Source organism: Oncorhynchus keta, chromosome 8 (assembly GCF_023373465.1).
Source record: "Oncorhynchus keta strain PuntledgeMale-10-30-2019 chromosome 8, Oket_V2, whole genome shotgun sequence".
Taxonomy (NCBI): Eukaryota; Metazoa; Chordata; class Actinopteri; order Salmoniformes; family Salmonidae; genus Oncorhynchus; species Oncorhynchus keta.
In genome coordinates this window covers 23,778,422-23,805,244 of record NC_068428.1, presented here as the reverse complement: position 1 = coordinate 23,805,244, position 26,823 = coordinate 23,778,422, and the positions used below count along the sequence as shown (strand labels likewise).

Sequence of the window (26,823 nt, the reverse complement as noted above, 5' to 3'; positions counted from 1 at the left end):
TTACTATAGTAACACACCTCTATCCACAAACTAGAACTAAAGGAGAGGCTAAAATGACAGGATAGGTGACAATGCCAAGTGGTCAGAGGGTTTAAGGCCAAACTAAGTACAAAGCCAACAGCATATGGGCCAAAACATGGGTTGAATAATGGGTAAAACATTAAAAGACTGGAACATTTCCCTTTGACCTCACCATGAGGTCATTGCCTTACCATAATTCTGTCCTGAGAAACAGCTAGCTCCATAAACAACAGATAACATGGTGTCAGGAGTTGATTTAGTCTGTGTTAACTGTTAAGAAACATTTATTACCAAATGTCAGAGCTGAAATGGACCATAGTAGAAAATAAGTAATAAATAAAATATTTTTCTCTCAGGTTGGTAAAGTATTAGAATACTGAATGTAGGAGGCAGTAGAACATGTCACTAGGTTAATATTTACTTTCTGGGCCTGAGCCGATTTTATAAAATCCCCCTCAGTCAGGGGAAGGATCAGCAGCTAGATTGGGCAGCAAAGCTTATTTCCCTAACGATCAGGACAGGGGGAGAAGGGAGCGAGGCCAGAGAAGGGAGACTACTTTTTGGGTGTGTATACTGTATGGTGTGACAACTGGCAGACAAGGGGGGTGGGAGGGGTGTGGGGGAGGTGTTTCAGCAGTGAGGGCAAGGAGGGGTAGTGGGGGCGGTGTCCCAGATGCAGGTTCTCACAGCCATCTCCTGCTGGGAGGATACAAGAGGAGAATACACACACACACACACACACACACACACACACACACACACACACACACACAGCAGCGTGAACACAACTAAACAGACACTGTGACACAGGTACAATAGGGTTTCAAGCACTACAGTTGAATACTTTCTCCCCTGGGCAGTAGGCCTACTCCCTGACAGAGGAGTTTAAATGTGTAGCATTCACACAGCCACACCCTATGGGAATATCTTGGCCTCCGCTTCTGTCCCAAATTTCCACACACACTGAAATCTGAATGGAACTTTCCCTCCCTTTTCCAGCTGGGTTCTGGCTCTTGGAGAGCAGTGCCATCACAACACAACACAACACAACACAACACAACACAACACAACACAACACAACACAACACAACACAACACAACACACCATATTCCCAGTCAACTTTCAGTTTTGCGCAAATGCCAATCTATTTTTTAATTTTATTTTACCTTTATCTAACTAGGCAAGTTAGTTAAGAACAAATTCTTATTTTCAATGACGGAACTGTGGGTTAACTGCCTGTTCAGGGGCAGAACAGATTTGTACCTTGTCAGCTCAGGGATTTGAACTTGCAACCTTCCGGTTACTAGTCCAATGCTCTAACCACTAGGCTACACTGCCGCCCCATACATATGAACTCTCACACACCCTCTTGTTACCCTGATTTTGACAACAACAACGAGTCACCAAAGCAACATTAGCTAGCGAGCCTCTCCCTTTCAAAGCATTAACCCCAATGACAACACACAGACGCATGGTGCACGTCACACGAACAAACACACACACACACCATCACACAAATGCAAAAGGAGATTGACGTTCTGATCGACGGTTTCTGGTTAGTAAGGTTTTAATAGTCACAGTGGGTACAACATCTCCTATGCACTTCCTTATGAACTCACTCACTGAATCAGCATATTAAATGGATATTATTCTCTGACACTACCCGGAACATATCCCGGTACGTGTGATCAAAACAATCTTTAAGCGTGGATTCTGATTGGTCAGACCAGCATTGAATAGTCCTTGTCATGGGTGCATCCTGTTTGAGTTTTTGCCTATAGGAAGGGAGGAGCAAAATGGAATTGTGGTCAGATTTGCCGAAGGGAGGGTGGGGGAGGCCCTTGTATGCATCTCGGAAGTTAGAGTAGCAGTGATCCAGAATTTTGCCATCACGAGTGCTACAATCAATATGCTGATAGAATTTTGGTAGCCTTGTTCTCAAATTTGTTTTGTTGAAATCCCCAAATACAATAAATGCAGTCTCAGGATGTGGTTTCCAGCTTTTATAAAGTCCAGTGAAGTTCCTTGAGGGCCGTCGTGGTGTCGGCTTAACATTTTGCGTGTCGGGGGCAGTATTTTCGTTTTTGGCTAAAAAACGTACCCATTTGAAACGGCCTATTTCTCAGCCCCAGAAACTAGAACATGCATATAATTGTCTGATTAGGATAGAAAACACTCTAAAGTTTCCAAAACGGTCAAAATATTGTCTGTGAGTATAACAGAACTGATATTGCAGGCGAAAACCTGAGGAAAATCCAATCAGGAAGTGCCTCTTATTTTGAATCCTCTCTATTCCTATGCATGCCTATCCTCAATTTAAATGGATATCAACCTGATTCCCTTTTCTATGGCTTCCCTAAGGTGTCACCAGTCTTTAGATATAGTTTCAGGCTTTTATTTTGAAAAATGAGCGAGAAAGATCACATTGCGTAAGTGGATAGGTGAGGGCTCTCAGTGTGTTTTGCGCAACAGAGTAAAGCTTTAGATATAGTGGTCCTGTAGCTCAGTTGGTAGAGCATGGCGCTTGTAACGCCAGGGTAGTGGGTTCGATCCCCGGGACCACCCATACGTAGAATGTATGCACACATGACTGTAAGTCGCTTTGGATAAAAGCGTCTGCTAAATGGCATATATTATTATTATTATTATTATAAAGCGGCCATTGTTTCTCCCTGTCCTATTGAAAAACCTACACTCCCGGTTGATATATTATCGAATATATATTTTAAAAACAACCTGACAGTTGATTCTAAAAACCGTTTAACATGTTTTTGTGGACATTATGGATATTATTTGGAATTTTCGTCTGTGTTGTCGTGACCGCTATTTCCTGTGGATTTCTGAACATAACGCGACAAACAAACTGAGGTATTTTGGATATAAAAATAATCTTTATGGAACAAAAGGAACATTTGTGGTGTAACTGGGAGTCTCATGAGTGAAAACATCCGAAGATCAAAGGTAAACGATTCATTTGATTGCTTTTCTGATTTTCGTGACCAAGCTACCTGATGCTAAGTGTACTTAATGTTTTGTCATGCGAGCAATAAACTTACAAACGCATGGATTGCTTTCGCTGTAAAGCGTCATTTCTAAATCTGAGATGACAGGTGGATTAACAAAAGGCTAAGCTGTGTTTTGCAATATTGCACTTGTGATTTCATGAATATGAATATTTTTAGTAATATTATTTGCCCTAATTTTGTCTACCTTGCTATCTAGAGAATGGAGCGAGTAATATAATCGGAAGCGGTGGGTGGTGTGAGCGCCTCCAAAGTGACTGACCATAAGGCCTCACTGTCAACCTCTTCTGCGGTGACACTGTTTTGGGAAGCCTCTGGAATCAGTTCCAATACCCTGGGTGGTTCGGACAAAGGATCCGCTTCGGGAAAGTCGTATTACTGGTCGTAGTGCTGGTAAGTTGACGTTGCTCTGATATCCAATAGTTCTTCCCGGCTGTATGTAATAACACTTAAGATTTTCTGGCCTAACAATGTAAGAATGATGAATTCATTAAAAAAACAAATAATGCAAAGTTTCCTTAGGACTAGTAGCGAGGCGGCCCTCTCTGTTGGCTCCATCTTGTAACCACACAAACACACACAGTGTATGTTATGTCTGCCTGTGCGTGTGCGTGTGTGTGTGTGTGCGTGCGTGCGTGTGAGACAGAGAGACAGAGAGAGAGAATGTGCATCTCTCCTTTCATGAATGATTCGATAGCATCTAGAAACAAGGGCTCCGATACCTTACAGGAACGATACGTTATAGCTTGAAACGAGTCAGTGCAATTCGTTTTGATTAGTGTAACGAATTGACAAGATTCCGTACAATATATTTTTTGGCATGAACACATTCATTTTATTTTTTAAATTAATATTTGCTGCTAATAGGAGCTCAAAAGCTGTGCACAGGGGCATTGTCATGCTGAAACAGGAAAGGGCCTTCCCCAAACTGTTGCAACAAAGTTGGAAGCACAGAATCGTGTACAATGTCATTGTATGCTGTAGTGTTAAGATTTCCCTTCACTGCAACTATGGGGCTTAGCCCAAACCATGAAAAACAGCCCCAGACCATTATTTATTCTCCACCAAACTTTACAGTTGGCACTATGCATTCGGGCAGGTAGCGTTCTCCTGGCATCCGCCAGACCCAGATTCTTCCGATGGACTGCCAGATGGTGAAGCATGATTCATCACCAGAGAACACATTTCCACTGATCCAGAGTCCAATGGCGGCGAGCTTTACGCCTCTCCAGTCGACGCTTGGCATTGCGCATGGTGATCTTAGGCTTGTATGTGGCTGCTCGGCCATGGACACCCATTTCATAAAGCACCCGACAAACAGTTATTGTGCTGAAGTTGCTTCCAGAGGTAGTTTGGAACTCGGGAGTGTTGAAACAGAGGACAGATTTTTTTTACGCGTTACGCGCTTCTCAGCACTCGGCAGTCCCGTTCTGTGAGCTTGTGTGGCCTACCACTTCCCGGCTGACCCGTTGTTGCTCCTAGACATTTCCACTTCACAATAATAACACTTACAGTTGACCGGGGAAGCTCTAGTAGGGCAGAAATTATATGAACTGACTTGTTGGAAAGGTGGCATCGAAATGTGGCAACGGTTCCACGTTGAAAGTCACTGAGCTCTTCAGTAAGGCCATTTTACAGGCAATATTTGTCTATGGAGAATGGAGATTTGCATGGCAGTGTGTCCAAATTTGAAGGGGTGTCAACATAGTTTTGTATATATAGTGTGTCTGTTTTACTCTCCCCCAGTGTGTCCAATACCATTGTCCCTGGCTATACAGCTGGCTGGGTTTGTGAAGCGAAGTACACCTTGTATATCTGGTGTTGAACGGTGCACACTATGCTGCTGAGGTTGTGTTGAAAAGTACTCCCGGTAATGTTTCTGATGACTTGTACCTCGTAACTTGTTCCAGATCAGAAACAGACAGCCTTTAAAACTGAACCTTATAACACTATAATCCATGTCTGTCTGTATCTCTGTGTTCATGTCTCTCTCTCTTGGACTTGCAGACAACAGGGTCGGTGTGGCATAAGGAGGTATTGTGGCATGGATATATTAATCATTAACGGAAAGGAATGATGTGTGATGACACAGACTCAATAAAGCATAAACACACCCTCTGGTTCATCCCTGACACATTCCACTGGCTGCAACAATGACATGATCAACTAGTCTATCAAGCTAGTTGTAAAGGTAAAAGTGAGCACGCAGTTACACACACACACCTCAAATCACAAACAATGTAGAGGAGAAATATACATTTCAGGTAGCGAGAACAGGAGGTAGAGGCGAGTACCCGGAACACTCTAGCTGTGTTTGAATACTCATACTAACTACACTAACCGTACTATTTGTGACATAAATAGAGTATATAGTATGCTTATTAGTCATAATATGGATATACAGTTGAAGTAGGACGTTTACATGCACTTATGTTGGAGTCATTAAAACTTGTTTGTTAACCACACCACAAATTTCTTGTTAACAAACTATAGTTTGGCAAGTCGGTTAGGACATCTAATTTGTGCACGACAAAAATACTTTTTACAACAATTGTTTACAGACAGATTATTTCACTGTATCACAATTCCAGTGGGTCAGAAGTTTACATACACTAAGTTGACTGTGCCTTTAAACAGCTTGGAAAATTCCAGAAAATGATGTCATGGCTTTAGAAGCTTCTGGTAGGCTAATTGACATCATTTGAGTCAATTGGAGGTGTACCTGTGGATGTATTTCAAGGCCTACCTTCAAACTCAGTGCCTCTTTGCTTGACATCATGGGAAAATCAAAAGAAATCAGCCAAGACCTCAGAAAAATAATTCTAAACGTCCACAAGTCTGGTTCATCATTGGGAGCAATTTCCAAACGCCTGAAGGTACCACGCTCATCTGTACAAACAATAATACGCAAGTATAAACACCATGGGACCACGCAGCTGTCATACCGCTCAGGAAGGAGACGCGTTCTGCCTCCTAGAGATGAATGTACTTTGGTGAGAAAGGTGCAAATCAATCCCAGAACAATAACAAAGGACCTTGTGAAGATGGTGGAGGAAAGAGGTACAAAAGTATCTTTCCAGTAAAGCAAGTCCAAATCGACATAACCTGAAAGGCCGCTCAGCAAGAAAGAAGCCACTGCTCCAAAACCGCCATAAAAAAGCCAGACTACGGTTAGCAAATGAACATGGGGACAAAGATCGTACTTCTTGGAGAAATATCCTCTCGTCTGATGAATGAAAAATAGAACTGTTTGGCCATAATGACCATCGTTATGTTTGGAGGAAAAAGGGGGAGGCTTGCAAGCCGAAGAACACCATCCCAACCGTGAATCACTGGGGTGGCAGCATCATGTTGTGGGGGTGCTTTGCTGCAGGAGGGACTGGTGCACTTCACAAAATAGATGGCATCATGAGGCTGGAAAAATATGTGGATATATTGAAGCAACATCTCAAGACATCAGTCAGGAAGTTAAAACTTGGTCGCAAATGGGTCTTCCAAATAGACAACGACCTCAAGCATACTTCCAAAGTTGTGGCAAAATAGCTGAAGAACAACAAAGTCAAGGTATTGGAGTGGCCATCACAAAGCCCTGACCTCAATCCCATAGACAATTTGTGGGCAGAACTGAAAAAGCGTGTGTGAGCAAGGAGGCCTACAAACCTGACTCAGTTACATCAGTTCTGTCAGGAGGAATGGGCCAAAATTCACCCAACGTATTGTTAGAAGCTTGTGGAAGGCTCCCCAAAACATTTTACCCAAGTTTAAAAATGTAAAGGCAATGCTACCAAATACTACTTGAATGTATGTAAACTTCTGAACCACTGGGAATGTGATGGAAGAAATAAAAGCTGAAATAAATCATTCTTCCTGCTATTATTCTGACATTTCACATTCTTAAAATAAAGTGGTGATCCTAACTGACCCTAGATTTTTTACTAGGATTAAATATCAGGAATTGTTAAAAACTGAGTTTAAATGTATTTGGCTAAGATGTATGTAAACTTCAGACTTCAATTTTACTTTATGGGTTGGTTGTTTAGGCTTCTTCTAACCCATCGCTTTCTACTACATATAATAATATGATTAAATTATATCTTTACACTAATATATATAATTTATAAGTCCATAAATGAATACAGCAACTACAGATCGCCCCTTTAAATCAATCAAAAGTGTATGAGTTTAAGCATGTGTCCATTAGGGGCGGCAGCGTAGCCTAGTGGTTAGAGCGTTGGACTAGTAACCGGAAGGTTGCGAGTTCAAACCCCCGAGCTGACAAGGTACAAATCTGTCGTTCTGCCCCTGAACAGGCAGTTAACCCACTGTTCCCAGGCCGTCATTGAAAATAAGAATATGTTCTTAACTGACTTGCCTGGTTAAATAAAGGTAAAATAAATAAATAAAAATTAGGCCTTTGGAATGAAATAATTATCCACATGAATTAGATTGATCAATAAAAGCCCCACTTTTATTCCATATGCTGGGATCCCCACTATGTTGCAAGAGCGCATTTTCACTGGCTCCTTCCGAAGGTGGCTCCTCCCCCTGTTCGGGTGGCGCTCAGCGATCGTCGTCATCGGCCTACTAGCGGCCACTGATCCCTTTTCTGTTTGTTTTGTCTGTTTAGTTTCACCTGTTCCTTGTTGAGGTTGATTAGTTGGGCTATTTAAGCCGGTAGGCCCGCCTGCTCTTTGTGCGGGCTTAACTATTTTTCCCACTGTGTTTCTGTGTGGCAGTACGTATTGCGTTGGGCATTTGTTATTGTGCGCCCGGTATTCTTGGCGAGCTCTGTTTTTTCCCTGTGCGTAATAAAACGCTATCCTGAACTTTCTGCCTCTTGCGCCTGACTCTGCACCCACTACTCCCAGGTCGTTACAGCTGTCCACTGATTTCAAAAACAATGATTGATAGGCAGCTTAAACTTATTGAATTCAACCATTATTGGGTTCAGAGCATGCGCAGACCAGCTGGCTGGTGTGTTTACGGACATATTCAATCAATCCCTATCCCAGTCTGCTGTTCCCACATGCTTCAAGAGGGCCACCATTGTTCCTGTTCCCAAGAAAGCTAAGGTAACTGAGCTAAACGACTACCGCCCCGTAGCACTCACTTCCGTCATCATGAAGTGCTTTGAGAGACTAGTCAAGGACCATATCACCTCCACCCTACCTGACACCCTAGACCCACTCCAATTTGCTTACCGCCCAAATAGGTCCACAGACGATGCAATCCCAACCACAACCACACACTGCCCCATCTGGACAAGAGGAATACCTATGTGAGAATGCTGTTCATCGACTACAGCTCTGCATTTAACACCATAGTACCCTCCAAGCTCGTCATCAAGCTCGAGACCCTGGGTCTCAACCCCGCCCTGTGCAACTGGGTACTGGACTTCCTGACGGGCCGCCCCCAGGTGGTGAGGGTAGGCAACAACATCTCCACCCCGCTGATCCTCAACACTGGGGCCCCACAAGGGTGCGTTCTGAGCCCTCTCCTGTACTCCCTGTTCACCCACGACTGCATGGCCACGCACGCCTCCAAATTATCAAGTTTGCGGACGACACAGTGGTAGGCTTGATTACTAACAACGACGAGACGGCCTACAGGGAGGAGGTGAGGGCCCTCGGAGTGTGGTGTCAGGAAAATAACCTCACACTCAACGTCAACAAAACTAAGGAGATGATTGTGGACTTCAGGAAACAGCAGAGGGAACACCCCCCTATCCACATCGATGGAACAGTAGTGGAGAGGGTAGCAAGTTTTAAGTTCCTTGGCATACACATCACAGACAAACTGAATTGGTCCACCCACACAGACAGCATCGTGAAGAAGGCGCAGCAGCGCCTCTTCAACCTCAGGAGGCTGAAGAAATTCGGCTTGTCACCAAAAGCACTCACAAACTTCTACAGATGCACAATCGAGAGCAACCTGGCGGGCTGTATCACCGCCTGGTACGGCAACTGCTCCGCCCACAACCGTAAGGCTCTCCAGAGGGTAGTGAGATCTGCACAATGCATCACCGGGGGCAAACTACCTGCCCTCCATGACACCTACACCACCCGATGTTACAGGAAGGCCATAAAGATCATCAAGGACAACAACCACCCGAACCACTGCCTGTTCACCCCGCTATCATCCAGAAGGCGAGGTCAGTACAGGTGCATCAAAGCTGGGACCGAGAGACTGAAAAACAGCTTCTATCTCAAGGCCATCAGACTGTTAAACAGCCACCACTAACATTGAGTGGCTGCTGCCATCACACTGACACTGACTCAACTCCAGCCACTTTAATAATGGGAATTGATGGGAAATGATGTAAAATATATCACTAGCCACTTTAAACAATGCTACCTAATATGTTTACATACCCTACATTATTGTTACGGTTTTCTTCCGTTGAAGGAGAGTCGGACCAAAATGCAGCGTGGTTAGTTCGATACATCTTTAATGACGAAAAAAACACGAACAATACAAAAACAACAAACGGAATGTGAAAACCTATACAGCCTATCTGGTGACAACAAACACAGAGACAGGAACAATCACCCACGAAATACTCAAAGAATATGGCTGCCTAAATATGGTTCCCAATCAGAGACAACGAAAATTACCTGCCTCTGATTAAGAACCGCCTCAGGCAACCATAGACTTTCCTTGACAACCCTACTCAGCCACAATCCCAATACCTACTAAAACCCCAATACAAAAACACACCACAAAATAAACCCATGTCACACCCTGGCCTGACCAAATAAATAACGAAAACACAAAATACTAAGACCAAGGCGTGACAATTATTCATCTCATATGTATACGTATATACTGTACTCTATATCATCTACTGCATCTTTATGTAATACATGTATCACTTGCCACTTTAACTATGCCACTTTGTTTACATACTCATCTCATATGTATATACTGTACTCGATACCATCTACTACATCTTGCCTATGACACTCTGTACCATCACTCATTCATATATCTTTATGTACATATTCTTTATCCCCTTACACTTGTGTGTATAAGACAGTAGTTTTGTTGAAAAAAACACTTCAGGGATACAAACCAAAATCTGTCCTATTTTCAATATACAGATGTTTGAGTGTATTATGTCTGTTCCTTGGAATTTTCTACATGGATGAACAATTCTAAATATAACACTGCATGGGGAGGAATTATGGCCAGGACATCTGTTTGGTGAGTAGGCCCAGGCTTAATGATTCTGGTTCTCTGTTCTACCTGATCATTAATTGCACACACACCTGGTGTCCCAGGTCTAAATCAGAACCCTGATTAGAGGGGAACAATGAGAACAAGCGGTGGAACTGGCTTTGAGGTCCAGACGAGTTTGAGGGGCCTAGGCTAACACCTCGGTCACACCGATAGTTTACTTCATTTTGGTACACCAGAATTACATTCTGAAGGTGAATGTTGAACTTCTGTTGCACACATATCCAGATGATGTTGCCTGCTATTTTGGCGTAACGCTTCGAACACACCGGCAGCGTCAATGCGCAAAATAGTATGCAGCATCATCTGGATATGAATGCAACAAATGTTCAACAGTTACCTTCTGCTACAATTTCTGTCAAGCCGTCTACGCATACAGTTTGACGCATATATTCGAAAAATCCAACATCGCACCAAATCGAACGCACTGCAACTGCCTCTGCAACGCAGTGCTGCAAGGCAAACGCAGCGTTTCGTTGGAAATGAATGTAATTCTGGTGTCCTAAAATACAATACCGCTGTTGGTGTGTTCGAAACTTAAGCAAATTATAACAAAACTGCAGCACAATGTCAGGAACACATATTTCTGCACTGCAGTTAACCAGTTCATTTTGAATTTGTGATAACACGGTTGTTATTTGGTAATAAATGTAGCTCGTGTGTCCAATCAGATACGACATATAGTAGAGGTCGATGATTATGATTTTTCAAAGCCGATACAGATTATTGGAGGACCAAAAAAAGACGATACCAATGAATCAGCCAATTTTTATATATATATTTGTAATAATGACAATTACAACAATACTGAATGAACACTTACTTTAACTTAATATAATACATCAGTAAATCAATTTAGTCTCAAATAAATAATGAAACATATGCAATTTAGTTTAAATAATGCAAAAACAAAGTGCCAGAAGAAAGTAAAAGTGCAATATGTGCCATGTTAGAAAGCTAACGTTTAAGTTCCTTGCTCAGAACATGAGAACATATGAAAGCTGGTGGTTCCTTTTAAACATGAGTCTTTAATATTCCCAGTTAAGAAGTTTTAGGTTGTAGTTATTATAGGAATTATAGGACTATTTCTCGCTATACCATTTCTATTTCATATACCTTTGACTATTGGATGTTCTTATAGGCACTATAGTATTGCCAGCCTAATCTCCGGAGTTGATAGGCTTGAAGTCATAAACAGCGCAATGCTTGAAGCACAGCGTAGAGCTGCTGGCAAACGCAGGAAAGTGCTGTTCGAATGAATGCTTACGAGCCTGCTGGTGCCTACCACCACTCAGTCAGACTGCTCTATTAAATAATATACTTAATTATAATATAATAACACACAGAAATACGAGCCTTAGGTCATTAATATGGTCAAATCTGGGAACTATCATTTGGAAAACAAAAAGTTTATTCTTTCAGTGAAATACGGAACTGTTCCGTGTTACGGTTTTCTTCCGTCGAAAGAGAGGAGTCGGACCAAAATGCAGCGTGGTTAGTTCGATACATCTTTAATGAAGAAAAAAAACACGAATAATACAAAAACAACAAACGGAACGTGAAAACCTATACAGCCTATCTGGTGACAACTAACACAGAGACAGGAACAATCACCCACGAAATACTCAAAGAATATGGCTGCCTAAATATGGTTCCCAATCAGAGACAACGATAATCACCTGACTCTGATTGAGAACCGCCTCAGGCAGCCATAGACTATGCTAGACACCCCACAAAAATCCCATGACAAAAACGCACCACAATAACCCATGTCACACCCTGGCCTGACCAAATAAATGAAGACAAACATACATTACGTCGACCAGAGCGTGACATTCCGTATTTTATCGAACGGGTGGCAACCCTAAGTCTAAATATTGCTGTTACATTGCACAACCTTCAATGTTATGTCATAATTATGTAAATTTCTGGCAAATTAATTACGGTCTTTGTTCGGAAGAAATGGTCTTCACACAGTTTGCAGCGAGCCAGGCGGCCCAAACTGCTACATATACCCTGACTCTACTTGCACAGAACGCAAGAGAAGTGATACAATTTCCCTTATTAATATCGTTTGCTAACACAAATTTATTTTAACTATATAAGCAGGTTTAAAAATATATATATTTGTGTATTGATTTTAAGAAAGGCATTGATGTCTATGGTTAGGTACATTGGTGCTACGATTGTGCTTTTTTCGCAAATGAGCTTTTGTTAAATCATCACCTCTTTGGTGAAGTAGGCTGTGATTTGATGATAAATTAACAGGCACCGCATTGATTATATGCAAGGCAGGACAAGCTGGTTAACCTAGTAATATCATAAACCATGTGTAGTTAACTAGTGATTGTGAAGATTGATTGTTTTTTATAAGTTTAATGCTAGCTAGCACCTTACCGTGGCTCCTTGCTGCACTCACGTAACAGGTGGTCAGCCTGCCACGCAGTCTCCTCGTGGATTGCAATGTAATCGGTGTCCAAAAATGATGATTACAGATTGTTATGAAAACTTGAAATCGGCCCTAATTAATCGGCCATGCCGATTATTCGGTCGACCTCTAATTTATAGCCGTATATTTCGGTCGGTACACGCAATTGACTGAGTGAGACATGAAGAGGAAAGGAAATTTAGGATACAGAACTGTGTGATGCTTGGCTCGGTTGATTTTTTGTTGTGTCCCGCAAATGCACATGTACAAATGGAACACTAGAGTCAAAGCACATTAATGTTGTCTTCAAGTCTTCAAATAGTTTTATAGTATTTGAACAAAATGTGATCTCTGATTAAAGATGGATTTTTGACGTCCGTTCAGTACCTATACCCATCCCTATTAACCAGCTTTTCCAGCACACTGGTCTCAAATGACACACAGGGAACGTGTTCAGGTATTCACAGGACATGTAAGTGACTGAGACATACGGGCGATGGGGGGTGTAAAACTAAAGTCTACTCTGATAAACAACAGCTCTATTCCCTTGGGTGATTTGACCTTTGACCTTTCCCAGCAGACAGGCTGTGTCAGCAGGAGGGGCAGAGCAGGAGGTAGTCAGGTAGAGAATAGTGCTCCATCCTGATAATTACACATCTAATCATTGAATTAAAAAAAACATGGCTTTCTTCTGTGCATTCTCCATTGAGTGCTGATGGCTGGTGCTACTAGCCCCCCCGCTCTCTCCTGGTCCGGTGGGTTTGCATAACACTGGAAGCTGGAAGACATGAGACCGGTCTGGCCCCCTTCGTTGAATGGGGGGGAGAGAGAAGTGGTGAGAGTAAGAGAGAGAGCAAGAGTGGCGTGTGCATGGGGTGTGTGTGTCTTTTATCGCTCTCGTCCTGAGCCCATCAGTGGCATTCTGATGGCGTTCCCAGTGGAGTAGCTGGTTGTTTAGCCAGAGTGGATTAGCATGGCCGCCTCTCTGACACGAAGTTATCCTCCATCCTCTGGAGACATGCAAACACACACACACAAAAACTGTCCCTCACTGGGAAAATTACACATTACAAATTAGGAGAAAAAGACACACAGAGAGAGCGAGACGAAGAGTTTCTGAATGTGACAGTGTGTGTGTGTGTATTATTATCTCTCTCAAAATGCAAGCAGGGAAGCCCTCTATGTAATGATGTGTACCTACTTATGTCCTTTAAGACTACCATAATGTTGGTCTGTGTGAGGGCCAGGGGCACCCAGCAGCTGAGAGTGCAGGCTATAATTATAGCATGTCTGCATGGCTTCTCATGACAAATGGCTTTCACTCAACCAATACCAAATCCCCAAGCCCTACCCTGACAACTATTTTGGTAGTTCCAACCTGTTTTTTCTAACAATGCTGTTGTCCACTGACACAAATATTAACTGAACACAAGTTCCTGCCAACTGGCCTTCTTTGTGGGGTGGTGACAGAACCCAGAGAGAACCCCAGTGTTTTATGGGAAATCCTACATTGTACACAAACCATTAAAGGGTGCACTGGACAGTCCACCCCCCCTACATCCTTCAGTAAAAACATCTCTCCACCTGTCCCCCTCTCTTCCATGCGCTGCCCCAAAACACAACCTCTCCTCTCCCTTACTCCCAGATCGTTACTCAGACAAGGTTTTATGCCTTAAAGATGCACTATGCAGAAATTGCTCCCCTATTTCCTGGATAAGAACATTTTTACAGTTTGCCTAATTTCACTTTATGTGACAAAACAACCAAGTATAGTGTAATCATTGTACCATCTAAACCGCTGTGAAATATATTTAAAATAGACCAGAAATATTTTATTTTCAGCTGTTACAAGTTGGTGTACAAAACTGAAAGTAAAAGACACAAAAACAAAACTTTACGGGAAGAATAGAAATAGCTAACATTGAACAGACCTCCCACTTAGACTTGCTTTCAACGAGAATGACAAATCTATAACACATAGTTCTATGTGAATTTGGTCAGGTCGCCCAAAAAGTTACATACTGCAGTTTTAAGAATTACACTCTCAGGCCATCTTATTCTTACAAAATCTCTATAAAATCTGACAAACGTCCTAGCCATATTTAAGCAAACATCAGTAATTAAACACAAGAACACACACACAATAAAGGTGTGTGATCCAAGCCTGTTTGACTGCAGTGAGATCAATGTTAGAATCCATAGTTTAAAACGACTGCCCAGCTGAAGTCTTCAGCATGCAGTGATGTGGAGTGTTTCTGTTGATAAGAGAAATAGTGTGTGTGTGTGTGTGTGTGTGTGTGTGTGTGTGTGTGTGTGTGTGTGGCCCTGGACACTGCTGTCCTCTCTCTTAACACCAGCTCAGTGAAGTGTGAGTCTATTCACTGTTAATGATTATTTATCCTAACCAACACACTGCTGTTGGAGGGAAAAATCACCTCAGACTTTTTTTACCTGCTGGGCCTTACTGCTACACACACACTTAAATATATATACATACACACACACACACACACACACAGTGCATTCAGAAAGTATTCAGACCCCTTGACTTTTTCCACATTTTGTTACGTTACAGACTTATTCTAAAACGGATTAAATTGTTTTTTTCCCCTCATCAATATACAGACAATACCCCATAATAACAAAGCAAAAACAGGTTTTTAGAAATGTTGACATTTTTTTTTTTAAACAACTGAAATATACTTTTACATAAGCATTCAGACCCTTTACTCTGTTTTACTCTCTTTTTTGAAGCACCTTTGGCAGCGATTACAGCCTCCAGTCTTCTTGAGTATGACGCTACAAGCTTGGGGAGTTTCTCCCATTCTTCTCTGCAGAGCCTCACAAGCTCTGTCAGGTTGGATGGGGAGGATTGCTACACAGCTATTTGCAGGTCTCTCCAGAGACGTTTGTCGGGTTCAAGTCCGGGCTCTGGCTGGGCCACTCAAGGACATTCAGAGACTTGTCCCAAAGCCACTCCTGCATTGTCTTGGCTGTGTGCTTAGGGTCATTGTCTTGTTGAAGGTGAACCTTCACCCTAGTCTGAAGTCCTTAATGTTCCTGTGACAATCAGTGAATGTGTTATTGATTTATACCTCTTTAAATGGCATTTGATAGATTTGTATTTCTATCAAATTAAAACTGGAATTTATATTCAAAACAAAAGGTTGTAAAAGTATGCTCAACATTTATATAATAAACCATATCGATTTTTATGTTTCTGTGACAAACAATTAATTAGTTATTGATTTTTACCATTTTTTATGGATTTTGGTTCTTCACCGTAGGGATTGTGCCAGGTTTCCTCCAGATGTGACACTTGGATTCTGGCCAGAATTCAAACTTGGTTTCATCAGACCAGAGAATCTTGTTTCTCATAGTCTGAGAGTCCTTTAGGTGCCTTTTGGCAAACTCCAAGCGGGCTGTCATGTACCTTATACTGAGGAATGTCTTCTGTCTGGCCACACTACCATAAAGGCCTGATTTGTGTCGTGCTGCAGAGATGGTTGCCCTTCTGGAAGGTTCTCCCATCTCCAAAGAGAAACTCTGGAGCTCCTTCAGTCACCTCCCTGACCAAGGCACTTCTCCACCGATTGCTCAGTTTGTCCGGGCGGCCAGCTCTAGGAAGACTCTTGGCGGTTCCAAACTTCTTACATTTAAGAATGATGGAGGCCATTGTGTTCTTGGGGAACTTCAACACTGCAGAATTGTTTTGGTATCCTTCCCTTGATCTGCTACTCGACACAATCCTGTTTCGGAGCTCTACGGCCAATTCCTTCAACCTCATGGTGTGGTTTTTGATCTGACATGCACTGTCAAATGTGGGACCTTAAATAGATAGATGTGTGCCTTTCCAAATCATGTCCAATCAATTGAATTTACCACAGCTGGACTCCAATCAAGTTGTAGAAACATATCAAATATGATCCATGGAAACAGGATGCACCTGAGCTCAATTTTGAGTCTCATAACAAAGGGTCTGAATACTTTCGTAAATAAGGTATTTGTGTATCTATGTAACTACACAGTAATTATATCTATTAGCAAAAAATTATAAAATCCTGTTTTCACTTTGTCATTATGGGGTATTGTGTGTAGATTGATGAGATATACAGTACCAGTCAAAAGTCTGGACACACCTACTCATTCAAGGGTTTTTCTTTATTGTAGAATAGCGAAGACATCAAAACAATGAAGTTACACATATGGAATCCTGTAGTAACCAAAAAAGTGTTAAACAAATCAAAATATATTTTAGATTCTTCTTCAAAATAGCCACCCTTTGCCTTGATGACAGCTTTGCACACTCTTGGCATTCTCTCAACCAGCTTCACCTGGAATGCTTTTCCAACAGTCTTGAAGGAGTTCCCCAATATGCTGAGCACTTGTTGGCTGCTTTTCCTTCACTCTGCGGTCCACTTCATGCCAAACCATCTCAATTGGGTTGAGGTCGGGTGATTGTGGAGGCCAGGTCATCTGATGCAGCACTCAAAAAGTCCTTACACAGCCTGGAGGTGTGTTGGGTTATTGTCCTGTTGTAACGGCGTTCTTCGTTTGTGGAAAGAGAGTCGGACCGAAATGCAGCGTAGTGGTTACTCATGACTTTAATAGAAAAAGTGACACATGAAATAACGATACAAAATACAAAACAAACGGAACGTGAAATCTAATTACAGCCTCTGGTGAAACTACACAGAGACAGGAACAATCACCCACAAAATCCAAAGCAAAACCCAGGCTACCTAAATACGGTTCCCAATCAGAGACAACGACAATCACCTGACTCTGATTGAGAACCGCCTCTGGCAGCCAAGCCTATACAACACCCCTACTCAGCCGTAATCCCAATAATACAAAAACCCCAATACGAAATACAACAACATAAACCCATGTCACACCCTGGCCTGACCAAATAATTAAAGAAAACACAAAATACTAAGACCAAGGCGTGACACCTGTTGAAAAATAAATTACAGTCCCACTAAGCACAAACCAGATGGGATGGTGTATCGCTGCAGAATCCTGTGGTAGCCATGCTGGTTAAGTGTGTAACCAGAAAAGCACCCCCACACCATCACACCTCCTCCATCATGCTTCACGGTGGGAACCACACATGCGGAGATCATCCATTCACCTACTCTGCGTCTCACAAAGACATGGCAGTTGGAAACAAAACTCTCACATTTGGGCTCATCAGACCAAAGGACAGATTACCACTGGTCTAATGTCCATTGCTTGTGTTTCTTGGCACGTCTCTTCTTATTATTGGTGTCCTTTAGGAGTGGTTTCTTTACAGCAATTCGTCCACGAAGGCCTGATTCCCACAGTCTCCTCTGAACAGTTGATGTTGAGATGTGTCTGTTACTTGAACCCCGTGAAGCATTTATTTGGGTTACAATCTGAGGTGCAGTTAACTCTAATGAACTTATCCTCTGCAGCAGAGATAACTCTGGGTCTTCCTTTCCTGTGGCAGTCCTCATGAGAGCCAGTTTCATCACAGCGCTTGATGGTTTTTGCGACTGCACTTGAAGAAACGTTCAAAGTTCTTGAAGTTTTCCAGATTGACTGACCTTCATGTCTTAAAGTAAGGATGGACTGTTGTTTCTTTTTGCTTATTTGAGCCTTTCTTGCCACAATATGGACGTGGTCTTTTACCAAATAGGGCTATCTTCTGTATACCAACCCTACCTTGTCACAACACAACTGATTGGCTCAAACGCATTAAGAAGGAGATAAATTCCAGAAATTAACTTTTAACAAGGCACACGTGTTAATTGAAATGCATTCCAGGTGACCACCTCATGAAGCGGGTTGAGAGAATGCAAAGAGTGTGCAAAGCTGTCATCAAGGCAAAGGGTGGTTACTTTGAAGAATCTCAATATGTTTAGATTTGTTTAACACTTTTTGGGTTACTACATGATTCCATATGTGTTATTTCATAGTTTTGATGTTTTCACTATTATTCTACAATGTAGAAAATAGTTTAAACAAATAAGAAAAACCCTGGAATCTGTAGGTGTGTCCAAACGTTTGACTGGTACTGTATGTAAGAATTGACATTGAAGTTTTAATGGAAAACCATTAAGCAAAATTGTCCATTTGTCACATCCCTAGTATCGGCTATATTTCTCAGAGAGCGCCTCAGCTATGTGCTAAATTCACCATCTGAGCGGTAAAAGAAAACACTACTTTTAGGGTTGCTAGGCAACCTAAATCCTTATAAGAAAAGCATTGTGGTCTGGAGACAAGCGTTGTAAATTACAAAGTCCAACGGAATGGTTGAATTCCTGGCCTGGAATCTGCTGGCGTTCCAAAAAGCTGGGCTTAGTGCCCGCTCTGAGGGCTGGAACTTAAAACCACTGGGAGACAGGACCAGGGAAAAGGATAACCACTGTAGCTGCCCTATGGGCTAACACAGTCATGTCCTCCCAACTGTGGCAAAGTGACTGCATACACTCACTGACACTGAGATACATGGACGGACTGTCAACCTCCCCAGTGATGACAGTTTCAAAGTGCTTTCAACAGTCAACACGACACAGCACAGCATTGCATAGAACAATGACCCTGGGCCTAAACACTGTTACAATCAAGACACTCAAACACTATGGGAGAACTGCCACGTAAAAGGCTCTCAATGCCACACACAGACACACACAGACACAAGACTGAGGGCAGACTAACTCATATTATGAGAATGATGAGTTCAAAAGGAGAGGGAATGAAAGGTGTGGCTTGTAACCCATCCCTGCATTCCTCCTTTTACCTTTGCTTTCTCTGTATCTCTCCTTCCTCCCCATCTCCCTTCCTCCCTCACTCACTCGAGTCCTTACCTCAAACCATATCTTGCTCTCTCTTTTTCCTCCATAGGCTCTTTCTGTCACTCCAACAATGGGAACTAAAGTTATCCACCTTAAACAGGATTTCTGGCCTTGTTAGCGTTTCCTTTGGACCGATGCCTTTGTGCACGTACAAGCAACACACACACACACACACATATATATACACACACTATTGACTGTTAACACACACACTGCACATAGCCATGCGGTCATATCTTATCTGACCTCATGCGGAATGCATGACACACACACACATATATATACACACACATACACAGACACTATTAAACAAGTAACACCAGTTGACTCAGCCACTGCCAACAAGAACAATGCGCCAAAAGATAAATGCCCTTTTACTAATTAAGAGGTCAATGATTGGACGTACCAGATCTCCATTTGATGATGTCATTGAACTCATCATTGGCTGCTCCCTCGATAGCGTCGCCAGGTGACGCCATGGTAGCCATTTTGTCCACCAGGTCCTCCTCGTCTGTTTACCTCCGTTGGAATGTTAATCTGTTAACTTTTTTAAAGGAGTCCAACTTCTTCAAATCCAACGTCACCTAAATATGAAAAACAAATGTACTGAAAGTTTTTAACTACATATTATTTCCTTGGATGCTATTGAGGCCGAGCTTGGTTGGTTGATTGAATCTGGTCTTGTCTAACAACATCACATGAAAAAACATTGATCTGTTCTACTCATCCATATGTGTCGGAGAACTATGACCACAACAGAACTCTCCCGTTTTATAAGACAGCTAGAAAAATGGTGTGATGGTTAAATGCAGCTGCCCTGCAGAAGTAAGAAGATGAGACTTCTCATTCAAATGGAAGACTTTCTCACCATACCCCACTGACACACACACCTTACACACAGGTGTAGGGCCATGCCAAAGAGGCTGAGGGGACGGGTTGTTCCGTGACTCAGGATAAACTGACAGCTGTGTGTGTGTTGTGAGAGTGCACAACACGAGGTTGTTGACCTGGCCTACAAGCAGAGTGTGATCTCACCTCTCTCTACACTAAATGCATGACAACTCCATCCATTATTATACAAAGAGCTCTAGAAATGCACTCCACACTGTTTTCACAAATCATTTACTTGAAATAATTTGACCTCTATGTGGTGAGTTGTGCTGTGATTTGTCATGTACACATTTAATGGGACTGTTATGTGATCTTACTGAGCAAATCAGAGAAGGATGACGTTTGGCAGAGTATTAATTGGAGGTTATATAGAAATTGAGGTCAAAGTTAACAAAATCTGTCACCACAGTACATCCAGAATAGATGAAAGGTTGGCAAACATTGGCATACATCAACACTTTACATTGTATACCTTATGAAGAGTTGAAGTAGTTCAGTTAATAAAATGTTTCTTAACTGACTTGCCTCGTTAAAAAGGTTAAAATATATATATATAAATCCTTCATAAGACAGACCACATAGTTCATTTGAATAACACTAATATGTCTCTACCATGAGAGGAATGAAGACTCAATAGGGACACTTTTTATCTGTAACTAGCCTAAGTATTAATGCTTGGGGAGTGATGTAAGTATCCAAATATAGTATCTGTAAAGATGAAAAACCAATTGGCCAGTGTCTTCTCAATTTCAGTTCCTCCTCCAAAAAGTAAAGTTGCTTTGACAACCAAAGGCAAAAAACATCAGCAACGGACCCAGTCGACTTGTTTAGCCAAATTAAAAGGGCCTTTAACCGTTTCAGTAAATTGCATTAAATAGCAAGCATATCTAGAATAGATTGCGCTAAAGTATACAGTTGTAGCTATACCCAGTTATAAATAACGTATTAACACGAATAGTTTGCTTTGAATGGCACCAATGTCTGCAATTTTCCAGGCCAATACTCATCTGTCATTTTAATCCGATCAGATTAGCACGAACATTAAAAATGTGGCTAGCAGACTCTTTTGAACTATGAGATATGCCACTGTTACACTTGCAAAAACAGGCAAATATGATTCAACAAGTGGTTCAACAAATGATAAAGAAACAATGCATTGCTAGTTGGATCACAAGGTCCTTCCTTGCACAATCTCAGACAATAGATGATTTATTGATTTGGCAAGTAGGCTACATTGTGTTTTCTTGAGTGTATTGGTGTGAATAATGATAGCCTGTTTCGGCTGCTATGTAGCCATATTTTCATCTCGAGTGTTTGCAAAACAATTCACACTCACCTTCGCTCCTGTCAATCAGGGGGCGCGATCGTGGAAAATCCGCGTATTTTGGCACAACAAAATATATATAATTAAAAGTTCGCTGTATTTGTGAAAAATTAGAAGCTAACAAAAATACCCTATCTTAAATGTTAAAATATATCAACACGAGGACCTTTAAGCCATTTTAAGAGGTGGGGGCACTCCAAACTATGCTAAAAAAGCACAGTCCAGCACATCCACACACTTCACTATAGCAATTTTCCAAAGCATATAAGAAACTGCTGTTTGTGGGTCCGTTGGTCTTCCTGATGGTTTCGGGTGTGTTCAGTTTTTTTGTTGATGAAAAAATGTTAGCTCATTTTACGGGAGAAACCCGCTCAGCTAACGAGGGAGTCCGTCCCAAACTTTGTTCCTGTTGCTACCTTTCCCTGCCTGCCCGCAAACTTCTGACGAGCAGATGGAAACATGGCGCGTTCGGCGTCACGTGACAGCGCGCGCACGCGCTTGACTTGGTTCCCGGTTTTGACTGGAATGGACAGGCCAACAGTTTTTTGTCAGAGTTGAATTTTCGTACCAGGTTAAGAAAATTTCCGGAGCGGGTTATGATAATTAACGTGGCAGGTTAGGTGAATTAGGTTAGGGCAGCGGTTAGCTGAAATGCAAAAAAAATAAAAGCTGTACTCTTTCCAGCCATGACGGTGTTTCCCCCGACGATGGATTTGAAAACTTTTGAATCGCGTGTGGCAACCAACTCAATCCAAAATATTAAGATGTAACCGTACCCAAAATACAATTTATGTGTTTTTCTGTTGTGTCACTTTATCTCAAATATATGGATCTTGTTGTTATTGGTTAATTATTATTGATTTAGTTTGATTAGGCCACTCATTTCACATGGGCTAGGGCTAAATATAACTTGGGCTGCTTATTGTTGTTTGCCTTCCAATGTCTCAAATAATAGTATAAACCCATGCTTTGTGCTTGTCTGCAGTCAAGGCGATACATTCCATGCCACTGAAGATGCTTGATATCTCAGAGCAAGCAAAAGCCTCAATGTCATTCAACTGTTGACATTGACAATGCAACATACCCTATACAGTCGGCCTATATCCTATATGTTATAACTATGAGATATGCAATCTGAAATTAATGAGGATGTGCATGTATGAAACATGGTTGCAATGTCAACAGTTTGAAGATCATCAAGGTAGGTGGACAAATATTTGATAGCAGTGTAGTTTACAGGTGTGGATAAACTAGAAACAATGACAGTGGTGCAAGTTTAACATTCATCCCTTTGAATTAGGTTTTCCTTTATCTTGAGTTAATCACACACACACACATAGATAATTAATAGAGTAAGCCTATCTAGGATTGGCCTAAATATATAATTGATATTAAAGGTCAACATCCACCTCGGGCCTGCTCGCCTCCCTACCACTGAGGAAGTACAGTTCCCGCTCAGCCCAGTCAAAACTGTTCGCTGCTCTGGCCCCCCAATGGTGGAACAAACTCCCTCACGACGCCAGGACAGCGGAGTCAATCACCACCTTCCGGAGACACCTGAAACCCCACCTCTTCAAGGAATACCTAGGATAGGGTAAGTAATCCTTCTCACCCCCCTAAAAAGATTTAGATGCACTATTGTAAGTGGCTGCTCCACTGGATGTCATAAGGTGTATGCACCAATTTGTAAGTCGCTCTGGATAAGAGCGTCTGCTAAATGACTTAAATGTAATGATGTAAATGTAACATCTCAAAGGCAACCATTGCTGGTCAAGATTGAGTAGGCCTAATGGAAATCTAAACAACATCCTCTGCCTGGGCCCCGGTGGCTTTAGTGATGTTGCCTTGTCCCCTCTCCCTCCCTCGTTTCAGTTGTCACTGCCTCTTTGTGTGCGCTTCCTCGCGCCGACCATAGAAGAGGATTGATTGCACAAATGAGAGCTCAGCAGGGCCCTCGCACAGGTGTCAGGTAACCGCACAGGTAAAATGAGCCGACCTGGGAGGAAGACTGCAAAATGAAGATGGAATGTAAGACCTAACCTGACCTATAAACCAGTTGGAGAGAGAGAGAGAGCAGTTGATTTGAATGGAAAATAACAATTGGCCTCATGATGGGCCACATAATGGCAGATGACAGGTCACCGGTACATGCTCATTCAATATTTAATATTACACTTTGAATACACCAGCAGCAGTATCTGTCTCAGATATTGCAAAAAGTTTCATCACTCTTACACGTGCAAATGTCATGTAACTCTACCTGTTATATTACTGTGTAGATATGAAACATTAAAGCTTCCGTCCCTCTCCTCGCTTCTACCTGGGCTTGAACCAAGGACCCTCCGCACACATCAACAACTGACAACCACGAAGCATAGTTACCCATCGCTCGTGCACCACCGCTAACTAGCTAGCCATTTCACATCGGTTACAGTTACATAGATATATGTAAACCTAGGATAAAGTGTTGCTTTCTGAGATATATAATACTGCTCTAATTATTATTCTGTGATGAAGATGATCCAGGCTGTATCACAACCGGCCGTGATTGGGAGTCCCATAGGGCGGCGCACAATTGGCCCAGCATCGTCCGGGTTTGGCTGGTGTAGGCCGTCATTGTAAATAAGAGTTTAGTCTTAACTGACTTGCCTAGTTAAATAAAGTTTTTTTTAAATGTGGTGCCCCTGGCCTGAAAATTATGAAATTGAAAGGGCATGTGGTGCAGGCCTACACATAAAGGAGTTCTAGCGCCCCCTTGTGTACAGCAGGATACATTTGCTCACATTGTATATAGATTTATTTTTCTACTGTATTATTGACTGTATGTTTGTTTATCTCCATGTGTAACTCTGTCTTGTTATATGTGTCGAACTGCTTTGCTTTATCTTGGCCAGGTCGCAGTTGTAAATGAGAACTTGTTCTCAACTTGCCTGCCTGGTTAAATAGGTGATATAAAAAAATGTGTCATTTATTAATTGATTAAATATTAGGGTCTAGGCTTACTGAAAAAATATTCTAAATAAAGATGTGGCGTGAATCTCATGAGTAAAATACGAGTAAAAGTCAAGTATATGTTGCTTATTTCAACAATCAGCACATTGTATACTTGTTTTGTAAAGCAAACATCATGACCCACCGTTTTTATTACAACAACATAAGGTTATTACATCGAGAATCAAGGCAATATATTTTATTGGCCAGTAGGGGGTAGCCTTGGCTACACTTTATCATTTGACATAAACAAGACATTTATAGTCAGTTAATATATTCAACTGCTTCTTATGTGACATGAAGGTGTTACAATAACAGCAGCCCAACTATCAGATATAATGTTTTAATGTAACACACTGAAAGTGTTGTCGGATTACGTTATTAGAATGTAACACAATGAAAGTGTAGCCAGATTACGCTCTAACATTTTAAAGACTTGACTGCAGCATGTGACAAGCTAAACACACTACCGTACAAGCCGTTTACAGTACCACAAACCCCTTCAATTGAAAAACAACGCCGCATATTTTCGATGGAAGTGCTTTCCTTGAGCAAAACTTTCTACCAGGAGTGGGGTTCGAACCCACGCGGACATATGTCCATTGGATCTTAAGTCCAACGCCTTAACCACTCGGCCATCCTGGTATACACAACTTAATGTAACGGCGTATTGATAAATAAAGCTGCTGGAATGTGACCCATTGACATTAATATGTAATCTTTTTGTACAGCTTGCCGAGCAATCCATTTCAACACAACGGCAGCTGCAAGAAACAAGACGATGAGCTACCAAGGAACCCTCGATAACTGATATGCTATCGTTATCTAGTTACGCTAGTATCTGGCTACTATTCAACTTAAGCAAACGCAGGATTCACATTTCAAGATAAGTCTAAACATAATTATTTGTGCAGCTTAATTGGACTATTAGGTCATAGCTAGCTGGCCATATTATTGTACTTGTAGCTAGCAAGCTAACGAAGAGAGGAAGAGGCGAAGCGAGATGTTTCACTCTCACCAAAATCTGTACACAATAAGGCCAGATATATGGGAAAAATGTGAAGATATATAGGTGCGTTCGTAAATTCACTCTGGCTATCTACTCCGGTTTCAGGAGCACTCGCTTGAGCGCAGAATAACTATGACTGATTAATTTACGAACTGCTCAACACCCGTTGAATATGGCCAGTGTCAATAAACGTCGGCAAAAAAAACGTTATTACCAGCAGCACATTTACAGTCACTAGATAACAGGAAAATAGCCTAACCAGCTGGGGCGAGTAAAATGGTCAGAGGTATTCAATTCAAGGGCTTTATTGGCATGGGAAACATGTGTTAACATTGCCAAAGCAAGTGAGGTAGATAATATATAAAGTTAATATATAAAGTGAAATAAACAATACATATTAACAGTAAACATTACACATACAGAAGTTTCAAAACAATAAAGACATTACAAATGTCATATTATATATATACAGTGTTTTAACAATGTACAAATGGTTAAAAGACACAAGATAAAATAAGTAAGCATAAATATGGGTTGTATTTACAATGGTGTGCGTTCTCTCATTTGTGTCGGGAAGTAGCTAGCCAATGTTAGCCAGTTAGCTTGGGTGCTTGACTGCCGTTGAGGCCAGAACGCTTGGATCAACCCTCCTCCTCGGCCAGAGCGTCCAGTGTGAAACTGAATTTACTAACGGACAATCTGACAATACTCTGAATTTACGAACGCCCAGAATTTGCTCTCTGGCACTCCAGATTTAATTTACAAACACACCCCTAAACCACAGATAGAACAATGAGAGATATTTTACCGGATGTATACATGTGAAGCATCCGCTTGGCTTTACCACTGACTACCAAATATGGTAGTTAAAGGCAGCCCAGTGGGAGAAGATGGAAGAAGATGGATTTTGCCCGACATTCAGCAAATTTTCTCATGGATTAAACTTTTGATATCAGTACAGTTTTCTGTTACTAAACCTATAATCTGTTATGAACAGAGTGGTCAAACTTTTGTATACTTTACTATTTGCCCATTTTTTTTTAAATCGCGTTGTTTAGAAGGCGTGCAAAGGCAAATT

At 41.7% G+C, this 26,823-nt stretch overlaps 1 protein-coding gene and 1 non-coding gene across 2 annotated transcripts in view; both read right to left on the bottom strand.

Moving 5' to 3' along the window:
- The window catches only part of utrn (utrophin), a 151,195-nt gene extending 128,999 nt beyond the window's left edge, over positions 1-22,196 (bottom strand). Inside the window, exons 1-2 of the mRNA XM_052523864.1 lie at positions 21,758-22,196; positions 19,937-20,114 (exon numbers count right to left, since the gene is read on the bottom strand). Of these exons, the coding sequence (XP_052379824.1) occupies positions 19,937-20,018 (82 nt within the window). The 5' untranslated portion in view covers positions 20,019-20,114; positions 21,758-22,196. The remainder of the gene's footprint in view (positions 1-19,936; positions 20,115-21,757) is intronic.
- A 3,102-nt stretch (positions 22,197-25,298) lies between these two features.
- Positions 25,299-25,381, bottom strand: trnal-uaa (transfer RNA leucine (anticodon UAA)). The gene has a single exon. It is a non-coding gene; the product is annotated as a tRNA-Leu (tRNA).
- Between the last annotated feature and the right edge of the window lie 1,442 nt (positions 25,382-26,823).